Consider the following 20,953-nt stretch of genomic DNA (forward strand, 5'->3'; position numbering starts at 1 on the left):
TTGTTCTACCGTGATGGGTCATTGGAGACTAATCGCAGAATAGCTTAATTAATTCTCAATAAATTATCTTCAGTTCTTCCAAATGATCGCTCCTTATAGAGGATGAATTTGTGGAGTCTGCTGTATCTGCAAGACTGAGCTGAATTCTGCTTTGGTGGCAGTTTTCTCATTTGCAGCTTCATTAAAACAGTAAAACTCTCATTACTCTGTTAGATTATTGATTGTTAATGTGGAATTACACTTGTTAGTTTTAAATGTGCATCTTGGTTTATTACCACCAAATTCTTCAAAAGAACATTTCATTACCAAACACAAACACTATACTATTTCAATATTCTTTTCTAACAGGATGATCATAGTTTTTTTTTTTACTTTAATGAAGTTTAAAACTCTTATCACAACAAAAGAATTGAAAATATACTTTACTAACAGTGCATCTCCTATTAGCAACTTATACAGTAATAACACTGAAGTCGTTGCTTATGAGACAACTATTAGGATAATAAGCATACAATGAAAAGCATTTTCAACAACAAATATTCAATATGGCTTAAAATCACATAATTAAGTTAGTGACAGATATATTTATGGTGGGGTTTTTGTATGTTGTTAAAAAAGGACACAGAAGGTGTGTCCTGCGGTAGAAAAAGAAATTAGGAAATTAAACTCAGACTTCAGAGGAAGGATCAAATTTGTGTAGTTCTACTTGGTGGATTCACGCTTATCAAGATCCTTTAAATGTGTTTTTGTAGTTACTTTTATCTCTCTTCTGGCAGTGAGTATAATAAATGTACTTCTACTCTCCTAATAAATGTAGACCAGAGAAATAGCACGATGCACACATCATTCACAGTAACAGCTTTCAACAAGTAAATATTTTTCCTCTGATTAGGTTGGCTGAGTTTCTGGTGACCTCTTCAGGTTGTACTCTGCCATGACATAAGCAGTTATTGACCATGACATCTCTCTCAAACTTTCACAGTAGAGTAAGTCTGTAAGTCTGTGTCTGCTGGAGTGACACCAGATGCTCCATCAGAGCTGATGCTGACAGAAGCATAATGAGAACACTCCGGTTGTCTGGGCTGATGTGACTGTACGATGGAACAAAGAGGAACCACATGTTTGTTTCTGAAGTGGACTCTGCTGTAGTGCACTTCATCCTCCTGTTTTGGTTGTGTTGAGACGTTTTCATACACAGGACCAGGACTGAGCTGATAAAGACAAACAGCATTACATTATAATGCACTTTAAACTTGACTCCTTTTATTGTATGTTGGCAAAAATGAGTTTTTTTAAACTCTAATCTTTACCTGTTCAATTTGATCAGACCTTTCAGTTGTTGGAGACTGACCAGAAGTTCTCTTTTTCCTGGTTGAAGTTAATAAACTGAAAAATTAGTGACTTCAGAGCAGAGATTGAATCTACTGCTGTGAACCAACACTTACCTAACACACCAGCAGACAGTGAGAAGTATTAAAACCAGCAGAGCTGCAGAAACTCCTGCAGCTGCTGGTGTCCATGTTCCTGTGATACTTTGGACAGTGAGAGTCTTTGGAGCAGAGCTGATCTCTTTGTTGGTTTTCACAGCACAGGAGTAGCTTCCTGCATCCTCCCTGCTGACTGGGTCTAGGATCAGATGTTTGTTCTGGTTCTCTCTCGGGGTCAGAGGTCGACTGTTCAAGTTCCAAATGTAGTTTGTGTTGTCAGTTAGAGGACAGCTGGTCCTGCAGGTCAGTGTGACTCTCTGACCCTCTGTCACCACTGCAGAAGGACTCATCTTCACTCTCAGCTCTGAAAGAAGAACATTGGCAGTGTTGTAAAGTATTGTTGGGCAACAATGGTAAAATCCACGGTTTTTACCAAATCAAGGGCCTGTGCAACATCAGCCCAATCCTGACCTTAGAACCAATGATGGGCCGTCTCAACCACAGCCTAAACCTCACTTAATACCAAACGATGGCAGTCATCCATATAATGACACTGATGAACTGGGTGCGCTGAGATGCCACCTGCAGGAGGCTCAGTGCATGTGCAAAACCAATCTTTACAAAATGACAACTGCAAACCACAAAGCTGCTGCGGCTAAAACACAGAATAATTGGTGGTGTGTGAATAAGGCACGGCGAGTCCACAGGTCACAGTATTAAGCCATTATTGACTTGCATCACACCACAACACACCCCAACTCATGAGTCCCCGTGGTTTTAACTCGGCGAGCGTGATTAAGGATGCTGTGCAGGTGCGTCTGCCCTCCATGCACGGCACCGCCACCACACCTCACCACAATTGGCTTCGCCTGCAGCTACAGTCCTGCAGAGAAAATGCTGAAAAAAACCATCCTTGAAGAACTGGAACAGGCTTGCAGAAACACAGATCCGAGGACACAACAACACCTGAGCTCCTGTTGAAGACAGCAACACAGCTGCAGAGCTGAGTGTGGACGCTTCAACACGAACTGCAGAAGCTCCACACACAGACTCTACAGACGTGAAAACCGATCGAGAAGCTTAGTTGGAGGTCCAGTGTAAAAAACAGCAAGAAGAGATCGAACAACTCCGTGAGCAGCTCCTCAAAACTCAAAAGAATCTTGAAGAGGAAGTTGCAAAGCGCAAAGATCAGGAACAAAGAGCCCGATGTGAGCTCGCTAAGATGAAAGACAAACTCAGCACCAGTGAGGCTCTTCGTGAAAAAAATGATTTGAAGGCGCAAAACTTAAAAGAAGAGCTGAAACCAAAGCTTCCCACCAGGAAATCATGGAGAAGCAAAACCAGGAGAACACAACAATCCGAAACCAACTCAGGCAAACAGAGTAAGAAAAGATCTCATTTCAGGAGTCTTTGCTGTCTCTGCAAGAGACAAGAAAAAAAAGCAAGAAGACCAGTCCAACGTTGCCAATCCTGAAAATTCTCCAGCCCAAGACAAGACACTACATCAGTCAAGATCAGGAAAAGAGGCCAGTTTATCAAACCAGAAAAAGACGCAACACTTCAGGAGAATCAGCCAGAAAAAGAGGAGGCCAGCGCTACTAAACCAGAAAATCCAGAGGCCCGAGATGACCAAGTGCCAAAAGAAAAACCAAAAAAGAAAAAGAAGCACAACTGGTTTTGGAGACTATTCACTCCATCTAATAAAATATCAGCAATTTACAACTAAATAGTAACAGTTACTTCCAGTGCCTAAACATCCATTTTTAGGCATATTTACTTTAATATTTATCCATCCGCTTCTCTTTTTCAGGGTTGCGGGGAGCGCTGGAGCCTATCCCAGCTGTCATAGGGCAAGAGGCGGGGTACACCCTGGACAAGTCACCAATCGGTTGCAGGGTCAACACACAGAAACAGACAACCATTCGCGTTCACACCTATGGGCAATCTGAATTACTCAATTAACCTATCCCCACAAACTGCATGTCTTTGGACGCTGGGAGGAAGCTGGAGTACCTGGAAGAATCCACGCAAACACGGGGGGAACATGCAAACTCCGCACAGAAAGGTGGAATTGAACTCAGGACTTTCTTGCTGTGCGGCAACAGTGATCACCACCGTGCCACCGTGCACATAATATTTGCTTTAATATTGAGTTGTGTATAACTTTGTCATCGGCTCCACCCCCCAACCGGTCGCGGCAGATGGCCGCCCCTCCCTGAGCCTGGTTCTGCCGGAGGTTTCTACCTTTTGAAAGGTAGTTTTTCCTCCCCACTGTCACCAAGTGCTTGCTCATAGGGGATTATTGGGTTTTTTCTTTAGTTCAGTTCATTTGTATGTAAATACTGTTGGATTGAATTGAACTGAATTAAAGAAGATTTTTATGAGACAGAGTAGTCACTGAGTGAACCAGGGTATTATAACATCTTACGCATAAATAATTACGATCAACCCATTAAATAAATAATTGGATTTACCAAAACATCTGAAGTGTGAACATTTAATTTTGTTTCATTTAAAACATATGAAAATGTCAAATTACATCAATATAACAGCAGAAATAAAAATGTTTACATCCTGGTTGAAAACTTTGTTCTGTGAATGATATCCACTGTGTCTGTGCTGTTGATGCCTTTTAAAAGCATTCCTAATAGCATCTATCAAGTAATATGCCTTGCTCAATGGTTCTTGGAAGTATTAACAGTTTTTGTAATTTGCTTTATAAATTCAAATTCTACAGCCTTATACTAGTAATTGCTTGTGCTACATGCGGGAGGCAGGTAGAGTCAGCTCAGTGTCCAGCCATTATTATGAAAGTTCTCTCTTTGGCATCCACAGACGCAACAGCTCATAACAAAATGGTGCAAACAGAGGTGAATCCACATAAATATACTTTTTATATCTGAAAGTCCTGAAGAGCACAGTGTTATGTAAAAAAGTAGGAAATTAGTTTTTGATTTATAATTTCTTTGTTGTAACAATTCTTTGTAGCAATAAATCTTATATAAAAAAAAAAAAGCCTGTATTTTTTTTCCCTTTTTTTACCATCAAATAGTGATATGTTTGCAAGTAAAATGTTTTATTGATTTAAACAGCAGAGTTGAGTATGTGGGTTAAATGCATAAAAAAAAAAACTTGCCCACTCTGGAATGCCCTACAGCATGGGTGTCCAAGTCCAGGCCTCAAGGGCCGGTGTCCCTGCAGGTTTTAGATGCATCCCTACTCCAACACAGCTGAGTCAAATGGTTGGATTACCTCTTCGGCATGCCATCAAGTTTGATTCAGGTGTGTCGGAACAAGGATCCATCTAAAAGCTGCAGGACAGTAGCTCTCCAGGACTGGAGTTGGACACCCACGCCCTACAGCTTATTCTGATGTTGTCTCTTGTTTTGGGCTCCTGGTATCCCAGCAGCTGACAATCGTGTGCCTGATTGGGGCCTGATTAGCTGCACCTGTTAGCATGGACGCTGCTACAGCTAACAGTCAGTGTCTGCTCTAAGCATAGCATGTTTGACTGATTCGGAAAGGGCCAGTGCCATAGGGCAACTTCAAGCTGGTGTTAGGGCTAACCCAGCCCAAGAATACGACAACGCAAGAACACAGTTTCCTCGCCTCCTCAGCACATAAGACCGCTATGCTGTCTTTCACAGATTTGCAATAAAGGTTTGCACAATATGAGTCTAGATTCTGCCAATGATAGTTGAATCATAGGTTTAAAGTGTGGCAAAGCTGGCTGACTGGCTGTGGATATCATCCCACAGCAGTGTGTGATCAGTATGAGGAGGAAGTGAAAGGCTGGTTTGATTGTGTCTGGTTCTTCCATATGCTTGTCTTGTTTGTTCTTACTTCATCCAATCCAACAAAAAACATTAAAGGAGAGTCAACAGGAGAATAAACTGTTTGACAACTGCTGTTCATGGGTGTAGCCCACATACGCAACTGTTCTGCTCAACCAACAAATCCATTTTCATTACCAGTGTGGCTAGATTTCAGGAGAAATGAACAAGCTTTCCAACAGTATAAAATGTATTGTTACAGCAAAGAAACAATCAACCAAACACAAATTTCTTTACTTTGTATGTTAAGTTTACATATACATTTTCATGTGCAGAAAAAACTTGGAAGATAATCCCTTTGTCTTTTTGTATATTAGCACTTTAAATTTTGATAGTTGAAGTATGTAGATCTGTAAGGCATAAAAAAAACCCTTCTGGATTATGTGGAAAATTGCTACAATCTGAAAACAGGCAGTTTTTCTGAGTTCATTTAAAGTCTAATATTCAGAGATACATGGTTGTGAGAGGATGTCAGCATTTGAAGTGATGATCTTAAAGAATGTGATTTATGTAGATTCAACTAAAACAGTCCACAAGTAGATTATTTAAAATAAACAACCTGAAACACTGACAGCTGAGAATCGAACACATGACTGTATCACCTGTAAATATAAAACACTGACACAATGAGTACTTCAGATTCTGATAAATAAATTTCTTAAAAGGTCTGAATATTTTGACGTTTTTAAATGCAGGACTCTTACTTGTTATGGCGTTATGGCTGATATTTTCTCGCTATTAAATGACCTGAACAGTTCTTAAACCTCTAAGTAAAGTCTGCTGAGTAAGAAATTAAGATTTACCTGTGACAATCAAGAAGACTCCAGGCAGATCAGACTGTGTCCATCCTTTATGATCTTTGTTGAATCTGAATGTGTATCCTCCTGAGTCATTCTTCTTCAGGTTGTTGATGGTCAGGATGTGTTGGTTCTTCATGTTGTCCTGATACTTCACACGACCTGCAGCCTCAATCAGCTCTTCAACTTCCACTTTATCTTTCCTCCATTTTTTACTCCAACATTTAAACTTTGGCTTCATGTTATCAGGATGTGAGTATTCACATGTGATGTTGACTGAAGATCCTTCCAGAGCACAGATTCTCCTGCTGACATAATTCCTAATCCGGCATTTTTTATCCTGAACACCTGAAATATAGATGGAAGATTTAGAGTTGTTTGATTGGTCTGTATGCTGAAACTTTTATCTATAGTTAACTGACAGAAAAAAAAACGAGTTGTGTATTACTCACAGACTACTGCAGACTCAAGGTACTTGTGGTTTTTTACAGCACAAGAGAACTTGTATGTTGAATTGTTGTGAGTTAAACATTGTTGATTCTTGTAGTTTCCGCTTGTGTTTCTGCAGCTCATGTAGGCAGTTTGAGGGTCAAACAGCTTACAGGTGGTGTTACAGGTCAGTGTGACACTATCTGATGTGTAGGAGGTTTTTTGAACACGAACCTCTGAAAGATGATTAAAAAGTTTTCATAAGACACAATAATGTACAAAATTTTATTTCTGTTTTTAGAATGCCTGCTACTAGATTTATTAACAAAGGCAATATTTAGCCTTATCTTATATAAGGAAAATGACATTAAACTAATATAGAGGTTTGATGGAAGATATTTGCTTATTTGTTGAAGCTTCACCTCTGGGATATGTGATGGAGCACGGCTCATCTACTGTTGTCTTCCTGTAAGAACACATTCTCCCTTTAGCATAGGTCACACTGAAGCAGGTCTCTGTGAGGGAATCTGTACAACAAAGAAATAATATTGATTCAAATGATTCACTGTGTGACTCATTGTGTTTGTTTTGTTGCACAATAAACATCATGACTCACCCACAGAGACTTGAGGGGCTCTGAGATGCTCGTAGCCTTTGACAGCACAGGAGTATGTGACTGCTTCCTCACTGCTGAGCAGCTCTTGGTACCAGGGAGACCAGTCCTCATAGAGAAACTCTCTGTTCTTGTACCAGATGTAGGCTGCAGGCTTTTCAGTCAGAGGACAGCTGCTGCTGCACATCAGTGTTACTGTCTGTCCCTCTGTGGCAGGAATCACCTTTACCTGCAGCTCTGAGAGGATGATGGACAACAACTTATACGATGATGTCATTTAGAAAGTAATTCATGAGTAAAAGTCACTGTACCTGTAACTACTTGAAGAGTAATGTTACTGAGTGAACAGTTTCCTGGTCTGTCTGTAGTCTTCATACAGCAGTAAGTGTTTGCATCACTCTCTCTTAGATCATTGATGGTTAAAGTTGACTTTTTCTCTTCAGACATGTTGTACGTTACACGTTGTCCATCCACAGAGAGCTCACTCATTGATCCATTTAAGTGTACAGTGAACCATTTGCTGCTTGAGGTCAGATGTTGATGTGAGCAGTGCAGATCCACTGATGAACCTTTGAAAGCACAGATCCTGGTTTCTCCTCCATTAACACCTTTAACACAAACTTGCATTAGTGAGCAGATCAGCTGTGATTGTTGCTGTTTGCTGACATTTAAAGTTAAGAGTAAATGTAAAAAAACTCAGACATTAGAAAGACAAACTAACCACCTCACCTTGCTGGGTTAACTTCTCTTTATTAAAGCAAAGGATTAAAATGACGACAGAGTGACAGTTTCATATTCAGTTTAACACACTGCACAGTGAAACTTAACTTCCTGTACATGTATCTTCCTCTTCATGTCCGTGTATGCTGTGTCTTTAGGCATGAGAAATTACATGCAACCATTTCCCACATTATTTACAACACAAAGTGTATTTTAGTACTTTGTGTTGTCTCTACAGCATGCTGTTGTCTTTAGTCACATGTTCAAGTTCAAGTTTATTTTTTCCTTTTGTGAGAGCAGAAAGCTGCAGAGGTGTTAAAACGATTTTCTGTTTCTGGTTTATGATGGAAACACGTCTGTGGTGTCAAAGAATCTCCAGACTGATGCTTCGTGAGCATGAACAGCTGTAATGATGTAAACCTTACTCTGGTGTCAAGCTGCAGCTGCTCTTTGTATCAGTGTAAAGGATCATGATATTTCAAAGACAGCAGTACCAAGCACTGTTTCATGGGAATTTGTAGTTCTTGTGTTGTGTTTCAGGGGCTTTAAACTGATTTTAACAGCTGTTTTCTGTTGGTTTCACTCTTTTTAAACCTCCATCTGGGCTGAGAGTGGATTTTTCCATTAATGATGTTCTAATGACAAAATATTCATTCTGTGAGCTGAAAAAAAAAAAACAAACCAATTTCTGATTTCTTTATATGTTCATGGCTTTTAAGAGTTCAAGTGTGAAGAGTCCTGCATGGTATCTGTTCAGTTTCCCTTCAGCGGATTAACACAACATTCATTACAAACATCTGTTTAGACATGTTTCTACTCTGTTCCAGTCATTCAGTGATGATATTATTGTCCTTTTGTGCACTTCAGGAGCTCTTCAAAGCAGAACTTCTGCTGCCTAACAGTGAATCTCATGTTTTCTAACATTCTTTAATAACCTTTGTAAGTTTTTCTAAACATTTTTATAGTCTTCAGTTATCATAAGGAGGAGAAAGAGGCATTCCTACCTGAGAGACACAGAATGAAACCCACCCCAAAAAATCCAGCTTCTGCCAAGATCATGATTGCTGTAGATTTCAGCTTCTAGTCTGAAAGTTGGTTGTTTGAATCTTGAAAAGATCTTTACAGCTGAGTGTGCTCGCAGGAAAGGCTGAAAACAGAACGGACAATTGTGAACATCACTGCACCTAAAGATAAACTCTTTGCAGCTTTAACAGCATTACATCACTTCCTCCTTTTTAGAAAGAGCACACCTCTAGTAAGAAAGTATGGATTACAACAATTTATGCAGGGACAGAGACCACAAATACACACATAGAAGGATAATTAGGGAGACAGGGAAGATATCTGGGGAGAACGAGACACAAGTGAGTGAAATCACTGCAGATTAGCCAAACAAGTAGAACTAAATACAAAGCACAAAAGACGAGACTATAAAAAACAGGAAATGACTAACACTGAGACAGAGACTCAAACATACAGACAAGACACAAGATTGAACGAGAAAACCATAACCAGCTAAATGCTATTAAACAGGCCACAGACTGATAGTCTCTTGTCCTGTATCCATTGTGTCCCCTTTCACTTGCTCTGTTTCATTATTTTTGATTTGTTCCAGCAGTGTGCCCTCCTGTTTCCAATCGCCTTGTTATCATGCAAGTATTTAACTCTTCACCGTTCCCCTGTCTCTCATCGTGTCCTCCAGATTAGCACAGTGTTTAGTGAGGTGTGTGTGGTCTCTTGTTTACATCTAGTCATGAGTTCTATAGACAACAGAGTCTTTATTTGTAGTTTATCTTTTTTATGCTTTGTTTGGTGTTTCTTTGTACTTTTCCTAGTTTTTAGTTTGCTTTCTCAACCAATAAAGCTGCCACTTTCAGTTAACTATTCCATCTCTGAGTCCTGGGTTTGGGTCCTACCCCTGCTCACCACACAGCTCACCTTGGCAAAGATTCCTGTTTGGTTGCTGTTTAGTTTTCCCTGAAATGCTTTAACAGAACATTCATTAGGAAATGTGTGCAAATGTATCTTGTTTACACACCTTTCTACTCTGTGCCATCCATTCACTGATGGTAAAATTGCACCAGACTTTGATACATTTCAAGAGTTTAACATCCTCTTACTTAACAGTGAATCACATGTTTTCTTACACCCTTTAATAACTTTCCAGAAATTTTCTACTATTGAAACATTTTTTTTCAGTCTTCAGTCATCATAAGAAGAAGAAATAGTAATTCCTACCTGAGAGGTAAAGAATGAAACCCAAAAAGAAAAATCCAACTTCTGCCAACACCATGACTGACATACAATCAATCACTAATCAAAAAGTTGATTGTATGAGTCTTTACAGCTGAATATTCTCACAGGAAAGGCTGAAAACAGAACTAATGTCAGTGGGCCTAAAGATAAACCACATGCAGCTTTAACACAATTAACACTTCCTCATTCATGATGGTTTTTAGAAGGAAACCCCCTAATTAGGACTTTTATAACACAGCAGCGTAAATTCACTTCTGGATAGTTTTAACAACATTCTTATCCATTTTATAATTATTAATAACATGAAGAAACAAAAATATATTTTACATTACTTAAATATAAAGTATATTGTTGATTTTAAGAAACTGAGTGTACTGTACATTACAAACCTATATAGTAGATTACAAATGACACTAAGTATCGATATATGTAAAAGTGGCTCAGCACCTCATACAATATTTAAATCAAAACACTGCAACTACAGCCTAAAAATTAACATAGTACTACAATGTGCTACTGTACTGTAGATGTGTCAGATTACACAAACTGTTACCCACTTCAATATATTTTTAATGGTTCATTTCAAGGTTTATGAGAATTAATCACTTTTTGAAAGAAATAATTACACACTAACATATTTATGATTGTATATTTATGAGAACAATTTTCTTCCTTTTTTCTGTAAAAACAAACAAACAAACGACTGACTGCACCTTTAGAAACGTTTGCACTCGCCTGACGTAGCGGTGATGCAATATCAAGTTCCGCCAGTAGATGGCAGTAACAGATTGGATAAATGAGTGAGTAGCACAGTAATCATAGCAGAAGCAAGAAACCACCGTTGCAGGGGAGAGACGGTCAGGTGTACATGTAAAGGTAAGCTTTTGAGTTTCTTTTTATTAAGTCTGGAAACATGGGGGATCCCAGGTTTCACACTTTGATTAAAAAAAAAAAATCCCTCATCATTTCCATTGGATCACAGCTGATCACAGACTTCAGCTTGGCCAAATTCCCCCTTAAAAAAATGTAGATTACATACATAAAAACATACATAAAAATAATTAGTATTTCTTAAATATTTTTTTTAGGAACAGTGTTGTTTATTTACTTTGATTTGGCCATCTTTAAGGTGTGTTTCTCTTTAAAGGTGTTTCTATTACACTGTGTGCAGACTGAGTCCCCAGCTGTCTCAGGAGGACCAGTCCTGGTGGACATGTTGTGGGAGACTCAAATGGATGAGAAAAAAGGAGATCCTCTAATCTCTAGCAAAAATACACGGAAACAACTGTGTAGTTTTCTTTCTTTTCTCGTACCACACAAAGGTCAGAGGGTCCGTCAGAAAACACAGGGTCAGGGATCGATCTCTTTGGCAGGAATCCCCTTTACCTGCAGCTCAGTGAAATATAAATAAATAACATTCATATATTGATTATTAAAGTCATTATTTTGTTAGTTGGTAAAACCATTGTACCTGCAACACATAAAATCTGCTTTGCTGACAGTTTTGTGATTTGTCAGCAGTTTCTCTGCAGCAGGAAAAAACTTCACTGCTCTATGTTAGACTGTTAGAGTGACGTTCCTCTCTGCTCCCATGATGCTGTACATTATAGGATCACTTTATTTCTTGCAGTGGCTTGTTGATCTGAGCAGGACAGATTCACTGATGAACCTTTCAAGGCACATATTCTGTTTTGTTTTCCCAGAACACCTTTAACACAACATTTGAATAATAAACATTACTGTTAAGGATTAGAATCTGGTACTTTAATACAGTTGAGAGAACATAGCAGGAAGAGAAACAACAGGTGAAAACAACAGTAAACTTCCTGTTTTCTAAAATAATTTCATAACTTTTGCATTTACATTGAAGATACAGAATTCCAGCAACATCATCAGGAGGAGGAGAAACAAATTATTTTTACCTGAAAGACACAGAATGAAACACAAAAACAAGCCTCCAGCTTTGGTCACCATCATGGCTGCTATATGTTTTTAGTCTAAATGAGAAAGAAGGTTGTATGTTGATTAACATTATTATGATAAATGGCTGATTACTGGTAGTACATATTTCTTAAAACTCATCAGAGATTAGAAAATATCAGAACTATGAATAAATGTCAGAAATCAACTTCTGTCTAACAGGAATGACCAACTTGTGTGAGTGTGGCTGCAGACAAACTGCATTTAGCTTTAACATCATCACTTCCTCATTTATCTTTTTTTTTCTCTCGAAGATGAGCCCTCTAGTGAAGAATTGATGTATTGCAGGTGGTTTTTCCACTTCATACTGATTTTACCTCTGAGGTTTTTGTTTTGTACTACTTATCAACATTCTCTGGATTTAAACATGTGATATGACCACATTTCATTACATTTTCATCCCCCCCCCCCCCCCCAAATAAAATAAAATAAAATAAAATAAAATAATTTCCTGCAGACATGATAGCGTGTTTTCATTTCTGCCAGAAACAGTTAGTTTTACATTTAAAAGTGCAAATCAGCCAAAAGATAGTAAAAAAAGCAAGAACACACTTCTTTTTTATAAAGTTGTCCTATTTTTTTTGTCTTGAGTTATGTTTCACAGGAATTTTTAACACATGTATTTCATTATCAGACATGTTTGAATGGGAAAGCTCAGACATTTCTGTATTTCTGTTATTCCTTTCTGTATTTTCTGTTCCAGTACAGAGAGTACAAACACTGACAGATGAAGCAGCTTTGATGTCTCTGCTATGATACTGAACTCATTTTAGACACAAAAACCTTAAGGGGAAACGGTCCCTTTAAATCACCATGGTAACAACCTTTTCTTTAGTGAGCAGGCAGTGGCTCGATGGTGGAGTAGAGGTCAGCTGTGTGGTTGTCATTGAAGTGCAGTCTGCTGTAGTGATGATCATCCTGCTCTGCTGACTGAGTTGAGATGTTTCCATACATGTGGTCAGGGTTCATCTGAGGAGACGAGACAGTTATTATAAATTCATATTAAACTGCATTAAACATTTCATTGTTCTATCAGAATATTATAAAATATCTGTTTGTAGGTCTGAGCTGATAAAGGTTGGTTCATTGGCTTATTAAAAAACTATTTAAATCACAGGTTTTCATGGCATTGAATTCAGAGAGAGCTGATGTTTCCCATCAGTTATATCACTACTGTTTAATCCAGTCAGTTACAAAACCGACATATGAGACTGATATGAATCTACTGTGTTGTAAGAACTGTTAATGTAAAGTTTCTATTAAATGTGATACAATGATAAACAGGTTAGTGTAAATGTCTTGTCTTATAGTGATATATCAATGCTTAAAAAACAATCAAATAGTTGTACTTGACAGGAAAAAAAAAATCAAAGGATAAAGTTGCATTGAAGAATCTTTGTTACTGATGCTCATCAGTAATCATGATTCTTAAAGGCACTATGACCATAACCACCTCAGGAGCAGGTTTTGTTCTTGATTAGACATCAGCAGGTATGAAGTCATCACAGGCTAAACAATCATTTGTCAAGAAAATAGCATCACTATTTTAGGACATTTCCTTTGATAGAAGTACGGTCTAAAGTTTTTAAAGAGCCTCTAAAGTCTTTGCATTTCCCTGAGAAGGATCAGTAAGAATACAGATTTTTAGAGGACTCTTTATTTTTTGACTTTTGACTGTTGGCTGCAAAAAAATTTAAGACACTTGCCAGGAATATTGACGCCTGTAATTATTTATATGTGATAATAAAACAGAGCACCTGTTTCTATTTGTAGACCTTATTTCAAATTTGCACATAGACAAAGTATTATCATTGAATTATGTTTATAAGGTAATTATTTTCTTTATATGATAGTTTCTTGATCAATTCTTAACTTTAATTGATAAGCCTGATCAATTTTTACATCTGCTTTTTTTTTTTAACCAACATTTTGTTTTCCTGTCTTCAAATGCTATGCAGCAGTTCTGATCACACTGCTAAATACTGACACATTAATTGATTGGCTTTAATACTAAAATACTGTACAGTGTGATCAATACACACACACACACACACACACACACACACACACACACACACACGCGCAAACATTTTTTTCCTGATGGAGAATAAATGATCATTCAAATAAACAGTAATAGAACAGATGAGGAGTTGTTCTTGTTTGAATCCTGTTAGTACCTGCTGTTCGTTGTGTGAAGTTTCCCTTCTTGGAGGTTGACTGAAAGTCCTCTTTTTCCTGATTCATAAAAATTAATGAAAAAGTCAAGAAACATGACATTAAAAATAACAGGATCATTTTGAAAGAAAACATATGTTTACCTAACACACCAGCAGACAGTGAGAAGTATTAAAACCAGCAGAGCTGCAGAAACTCCTGCAGCTGCTGGTGTCCATGTTCCTGTGATACTTTGGACAGTGAGAGTCTTTGGAGCAGAGCTGATCTCTTTGTGGGTTTTCACAGCACAGGAGTAGTTTCCTGCATCCTCCCTGCTGACTGGGTCTAGGATCAGATGTTTGTTCTGGTTCTCTCTCGGGGTCAGAGGTCGACTGTTCAAGTACCAAATGTAGTTTGTGTTGTCAGTCAGAGGACAGCTGGTGCTGCAGGTCAGTGTGACTCTCTGACCCTCTGTCACCACTGCAGAAGGACTCATCTTCACTCTCAGCTCTGGAAGAGGAACATTGGTCAAAAACAAAAAATCTCCTGTGTGGCTTAGACATGAAAGATGGTTTCATGACTTTACTACAAAACCTCCTTGGTACAAGAACCAAAAAACCTCTCGGGTTTACACAATCCTTTTCTCCAGTGATGAAAAGTATTTATTTATTAAAGCAGTGTACTTAAGTACAAATTCAAGGTACTTTTGCTTTCAGTTTTGTGTAACTTTATATTCCACCATCTCAAATGATTATACTTTTTACTCTTCAATATTTATCCATCTTGCTATGTCTGGTATTAAAACTATTGTATTAAACCTGAAAAGAGTCAAATTTAATAATGTAAATATATTTAGAAATTAACGGGTGACAGCAAAACTACAAATGATTATTATGATTTAAGGAACTCCAGTTTGAAATACCAAACAATCTGTGCATAAAACTGTCAAAATTAGCTAAGCACAGATAGGGAAAACTTTTATTTATTTAAGTTGATTTCTTGAAAACATGTAAATACTTTCAAGGTGTTACAGTGTGCTGATACTATATTCACAACATTTGAATATTTCTTCCACCTCTGCTCCTGTTCAGACATTAATGAGTAAAGTCTGCTGAGTGAAGAGTTTAGATTTACCTGTGACAATCAAAAAGACTCCAGGCAGATCAGACTGTGTCCATCCTTTATGATCTTTGTTGAATCTGAATGTGTATCCTCCTGAGTCATTCTTCTTCAGGTTGTTGATGGTCAGGATGTGTTGGTTCTTCATGTTGTCCTGATACTCCACACGACCTGCAGCCTGAAGCAGCTCTTCAACTTCCACTTTATCTTTTCTCCATTTTTTACTCCAATACTTAAACTCTGCCTTCATGTTATCAGGATGTGAGTATTCACTTGTGATGTTGACTGAAGATCCTTCCAGAGCACAGATTCTCCTGCTGACATAATTCCTAATCCGGCATTTTTTATCCTGAACACCTGAAATATAGATGAATGATTTAGAGTTGTTTGAATGGTCTGTATGCTGAAACTTTTATCTATAGTTAACTGACAGAAAAAAACGAGTTGTGTATTACTCACAGACTACTGCAGACTCAAGGTACTTGTGGTTTTTTACAGCACAAGAGAACTTGTATGTTGAATTGTTGTGAGTTAAACATTGTTGATTCTTGTAGTTTCCGCTTGTGTTTCTGCAGCTCATGTAGGCAGTTTGAGGGTCAAACAGCTTACAGGTGGTGTTACAGGTCAGTGTGACACTATCTGATGTGTAGGAGGTTTTTTGAACACGAACCTCTGAAAGATGATTAAAAAGTTTTCATAAGACACAATAATGTACAAAATTTTATTTCTGTTCTTAGAATGCCTGCTACTAGATTTATTAACAAAGGCAATATTTAGCCTTATCTTATATAAGGAAAATGACATTAAACTAATATAGAGGTTTGATGGAAGATATTTGCTTATTTGTTGAAGCTTCACCTCTGGGATATGTGATGGAGCACGGCTCATCTACTGTTGTCTTCCTGTAAGAACACATTCTCCCTTTAGCATAGGTCACACTGAAGCAGGTCTCTGTGAGGGAATCTGTACAACAAAGAAATAATATTGATTCAAATGATTCACTGTGTGACTCGTTGTGTTTGTTTTGTAGAACAATAAACATCATGACTCACCCACAGAGACTTCAGGGGCTCTGAGATGCTCGTAGCCTTTGACAGCACAGGAGTATGTGACTGCTTCCTCACTGCTGAGCAGCTCTTGGTACCAGGGAGACCAGTCCTCATAGAGAAACTCTCTGTTCTTGTACCAGATGTAGGCTGCAGGCTTTTCAGTCAGAGGACAGCTGCTGCTGCACATCAGTGTTACTGTCTGTCCCTCTGTGGCAGGAATCACCTTTACCTGCAGCTCTGAGAGGATGGTGGAGAACAACTTATACAATGATGTCATTTGGAAAGTTATTAATGAGTAAAAGTCACTGTACCTGCAACAACTTGGAGAGTAATTCTGTTGAGCCAACAGTGTCCTGGACTGTCTGTAGTATTCATACAGCAGTAAGCGTTTGCATCACTCTCTCTTAGATCATTGATGGTTAAAGTTGACTTTTTCTCTTCAGGCATGTTGTACGTTACACGTTGTCCATCCACAGAGAGCTCACTCTGAACATACTTGTAACCATCCCAGTCTATAGTGAACCATTTGCTGCTTGAAGTCAGATGTTGATGTGAGCAGTGCAGATCCACTGATGAACCTTTGAGAGCACAGATCCTGGTTTCTCCTCCATTAACACCTTTAATGGAAACTTTCATTAGTGAACAGATTTATTATTTTTGTTACTCTCTGTTTTTATATCATGAATTTTAAAATAATGTTATAACTGCAGTGTAAGAAATAACTTGAGTATTTTAAGTTATAGACAGCTTATATAATTTATAATTTATTTATAATAATATAATCCTTTTTATTCATGTTTAGTGACTCCTAAATAATTACTCATATCTTAGAGGCAAAGCACAAATTGAACACGGTATCAGACACCCATCATTTGTTATTGTTGTAACTTTTACATGTAACCTTGAGAGAATAAATACAACAGCTTGAATATTAAAAAGACAATCTAAGTGCACCAGCTAACAGGACAGTTTTGTACTTAGTTGTCTAACACATCGAACACACAAAACACGACTTCTTTCTTTCATTTGAGTCTGTTTTGTTCATCATATTATAAATGACGTGTTCTTTGAGGTTGTTTTTGCAAGAGCAGGAAGCTGCAGTGGTGAAAACTGTTGTCTGTGTCTGGTTTATAATGGTAACACCTCTGCGGTGAAACAGAATCTCCAGGCTGAAGATCAGCGATCAACATGAACAGCTGTGATGATGAACTCTGCTTACTCTGCTGTTTTTAACAGCAGAGTAAGCAGAGGTAATTGGAAGTAATTGGAATCACAAACAGCTTTAACATTCACACAGCATGTGTGTTCTAGAAAACCCCCACAAACAATGACATGGGATAGGAATTTTATAAGGTGGCCTTCAGAGGTCAGATGCACTGCAACATGGAAAAAAAAAAAACAAAAAGCTGCAAAAACATGCAAAACACAATGGAAGTGTTGTTGGGGCGACAACAATATGATTTCCTGCATGTTTTTGTGTCTCACAACATCAACGAATACTCATCTTCTCATCAGCATGTCTCAGTGCAATCCTTTTTATCAGCAATCTTTAAGCAGCTGTTCTGTCACACTTTATTTTTATTATTTTATATTATTTATTTTTTATTACACAGGAAGATGTAATAAAAAAAATCGCCTACAAATAGAAATGCATGTGTAAAGAAGAAACAGAACAGCTTCAACACAAAATAAAAAATGCACAGGTACATAAATCAACAATATTCTTATGGGGTGTGAATGTGTGTATCTTTGTCACAAAATGTACTTAAAAATGACATGGGATGCCACAATAACGCTCCCATGAGACAGAGGCAAACGGAGATGGATCCGGGAGAACCGGGCCATCTGCAGCCCTGTAGAGCAGCGGTCCCAAAAGTTTTTTGCGCCACCTGTTTAATGTCAGACAATATTTTCACAGACCAGCCTTAAAGGTGTTGCGGATAAATACAACAAAATAAAATGATACAACCAAGACAAAAACTGTGTAATTTTATAAATATAATAATAAATGTGAATTCACTGTGTAATTGTGTAACATTATCAGCAACATCCTCCTGAAATGCACCAAAAACATCCCCCTCTCTGCCCCTTAATGCTCTCTGGTTGCTATGGTAACTCGGAAATATTTCTCTCAAAATAAGACACACAACTACAACACGGGAAAAGACCCAGGTAAGCCAATTTAACAATAAAAATCCTGAAAACCATAAATTTCACACCTGAGCCTCAACTCTCGTGGCATGGTACCAAACGACACATGGACCGGTACTGGTCTTTTGCCCGGGTGTTGGGGACCGCTGCCGTAAAGTACTGAAGACCTAAGGCCACACATCTTGGCAATATCTGCACATACATCCCAGCAGGAGAGGAAGGGAGGCCTTAATTGGGCCAAGGTTCATGGCCAAAAGGGCTTGAGTTCCAGCGGACCAGATGATCTGTCATAGGCCGCCCCTGGGCTCCAGGCGCCAAGAACTGCCCAGTTTGCCTGCACATGCATACCTGCTCAAGATCAGGTTATGTGTTCAACAAAGGTTACGCTGGAGATCTGACATTGTACTAAGACAGCCACCTCTGTGATACTGACTGCACTTTAATCTTAACACACCTCATAATAATTATCTCAGTCTGGGGATTGTTGTTCCAGTAATGATGTTATACTTCTTATACTATCAACATATTCATACTGTGAGCTGACAGGAGACCATTTTTGATCTTTTTATATGTTGAAACACAACAGAAGATTCATTATCAAATGTGTGCAGATTTAAGTTTACACGTCTTTCTACTCTGTGCCAGTCATTTAATGATGATATCATTGTACCATAAAAGATTATAATCTTGCACTTTCAGACTCTTCAAGAGCTCATCAAAGCTAAAACGCTGAGACCTGTAAGGAGGAAGGAGGAGAAAGAGTCATTCCTACCTGAGAGACACAGAATGAAACCCAAAAACAAAAATCCAGCTTCTGCCACGATCATGGCTGCTGTAGATTTCAGCTTTAGTCAGAAAGTTGATTGTATGAATCTTTAAAAGATCTTTAGAGCTGAACGTGCTCCCGGGAAAGGCTGAAAACAGAACTGACAGGTATGAACATCACTACGTCTAAAAATAAACTGTGTGAAGGTTTAACACCTTTTAATCACTTCCTCCATCATCATGAGTTTTAAAAGGAATTGCGTAATGCAGTATTTTTGTCTCTGTATGTTTTTCATCACCTTACAACAAAAAAACCCCCAAACATTTTTAATGTTTTTAGTGTGGAAAAAAATGTCATTCTACATTTCTACATTGATATGGACTGGGTAATGTGTTAGGAGTGAAAGGACACCACTACTCTGATCAACCAATGAGCAACCAACAGAGAGCAGAATTCAAACACACTCTGAAAATCAAAGTGGAAATATGATACAAAATTTTGTTTTTGTAAATAAAAATGATTCTTAGTAGTTTGTACTGCCCCCACATGCTTTTATGCATGCCTGACAACATCAGCACATCCTCCTGAAGTCACAACAGATGCTATCCTGGGGGTCAGGCGAGTGTTGGGGTCAGTCAATGCTATTAATTCTTTCATCCTCCAATAACTGCCTGCATACTCTCACCACATGAAGTTAGGCATCGTCGTGCACCAAGAGGAAACCAGGATCCTACACTGCACGAGGTCCGACAGTAGGTTCAAAGATTTCATCCTGGTACCATGTCAGTCAGGGTCCAACACAATCAGAGTGCTTGTGGGCAAGAGTTTGTGTGCAAGTGGGGTTGGGGCAGTCAGTGAAAAAGCGATGGTGGAGGTTCAGAGTTTTGCATGTCTCGGGGGTGGAGGGAGGAGGAAGGAGGAGGAGAATGTAGGTCTGGAGTTCATGTGTGAGAGAGTCGAGAGGTAATGTAATGCAAAGGGCTTTTCCCGTGAAATAGTAAATGTCCTGGAGAGAGGGAAGGGAAGTACCCACGATCTCTCTGCTGCTCTCACTACTCGTTGTAACTTTTTCCGGAAGGACCCAGTGCAGGAGCCATACTACCCAGTGATGGAGCTGGTGAGGATACTCAATGGTGCCTTTGTAAAAGGTGCTCATGATGGGGGTTGAGGCTCTTGCTCTCCTCATCTGCGGGGTGGGGGGTTCAGAAATGAGGGGGTGAAGTTACTGGGAGGTCTCAGCCTACACAACAAAATCTCCAGTGTTAAATTAACACTGGAGAGTGTCTATATGGGTCCACACCTCTGAGTGTTAAATACAACACTGTTGAGTGTTAAATTAACACTTTTGACAGTGTTATATGTTTAAAAGTAACCTAGTCAGTTTTGAAGATTAACAATGGCTAACACTGAGCAGTGCTGATTTTCTAACACTGGAAAATAACTCAAAATGTTAGAAATATTCCAGTATTGTGAGTACAAGAAAACAATTATTACAATATGATGTGTTAAATTTGCTTAGATGAGAGGGTCCAGCAGTAGATCAGAGGAATAGGTCTGTGTGTTTTAGTTTGGCTTAGCTGTAGGCCTGAGAGTGTGTGTAATTGTGTAGAGGGAAAGGAATTTATTGACACTGGCGATCTGCCTGTCATAAAAGGAGAC

General features: G+C 38.5%; 2 protein-coding genes across 2 annotated transcripts; both read right to left on the minus strand.

Annotated features, from left to right (window-relative positions):
• Positions 1-235: 235 nt before the first annotated feature.
• Positions 236-7,726, minus strand: LOC147327359 (B-cell receptor CD22-like). Its single transcript, XM_086294982.1, has 8 exons — positions 7,411-7,726; positions 7,103-7,336; positions 6,909-7,013; positions 6,510-6,722; positions 6,064-6,405; positions 1,446-1,791; positions 1,311-1,368; positions 236-1,211 (listed from the first exon to the last, which is right to left on the minus strand). The coding sequence occupies exons 1-8, from the start codon at positions 7,724-7,726 to the stop codon at positions 969-971; spliced, it is 1,857 nt and encodes a 618-aa protein (XP_086151108.1). The 3' UTR covers positions 236-968.
• Positions 7,727-14,369: 6,643 nt separating this feature from the next.
• Positions 14,370-19,355, minus strand: LOC147327360 (B-cell receptor CD22-like). The gene is made up of 7 exons (XM_086294986.1): positions 19,301-19,355; positions 16,689-16,994; positions 16,381-16,614; positions 16,187-16,291; positions 15,788-16,000; positions 15,344-15,685; positions 14,370-14,719 (listed from the first exon to the last, which is right to left on the minus strand). Exons 1-7 carry the CDS (start codon positions 19,353-19,355, stop codon positions 14,370-14,372), a joined length of 1,605 nt encoding a protein of 534 aa, XP_086151112.1.
• Between the last annotated feature and the right edge of the window lie 1,598 nt (positions 19,356-20,953).

Source organism: Aulonocara sp. 'chitande type north' Nkhata Bay, linkage group LG6 (genome assembly GCF_057382095.1).
Source record: "Aulonocara sp. 'chitande type north' Nkhata Bay isolate Kocher_YH1m ecotype deep benthic linkage group LG6, A_spYH_male_GT1.1, whole genome shotgun sequence".
Lineage (NCBI taxonomy): Eukaryota > Metazoa > Chordata > Actinopteri > Cichliformes > Cichlidae > Aulonocara > Aulonocara sp. 'chitande type north' Nkhata Bay.

Excerpts from the sequence above, each read along its gene's own strand:
- LOC147327359 (XM_086294982.1), bottom strand. The coding sequence starts at position 7,726 with ATGCAAGTTTGTGTTAAAGGTGTTAATGGAGGAGAAACCAGGATCTGT. Across the intron at positions 7,337-7,410 it reads TACTCTTCAAGTAGTTACAG|AGCTGCAGGTAAAGGTGATT; the intron begins GTACAGTGACTT and ends TCATCCTCTCAG. Across the intron at positions 1,369-1,445 it reads ACTGTCTGCTGGTGTGTTAG|GAAAAAGAGAACTTCTGGTC; the intron begins GTAAGTGTTGGT and ends AACTTCAACCAG.
- LOC147327360 (XM_086294986.1), bottom strand. The coding sequence starts at position 19,355 with ATGATCGTGGCAGAAGCTGGATTTTTGTTTTTGGGTTTCATTCTGTGT. Across the intron at positions 16,615-16,688 it reads TACTCTCCAAGTTGTTGCAG|AGCTGCAGGTAAAGGTGATT; the intron begins GTACAGTGACTT and ends CCATCCTCTCAG. Across the intron at positions 16,292-16,380 it reads AGCCCCTGAAGTCTCTGTGG|ATTCCCTCACAGAGACCTGC; the intron begins GTGAGTCATGAT and ends TTTGTTGTACAG.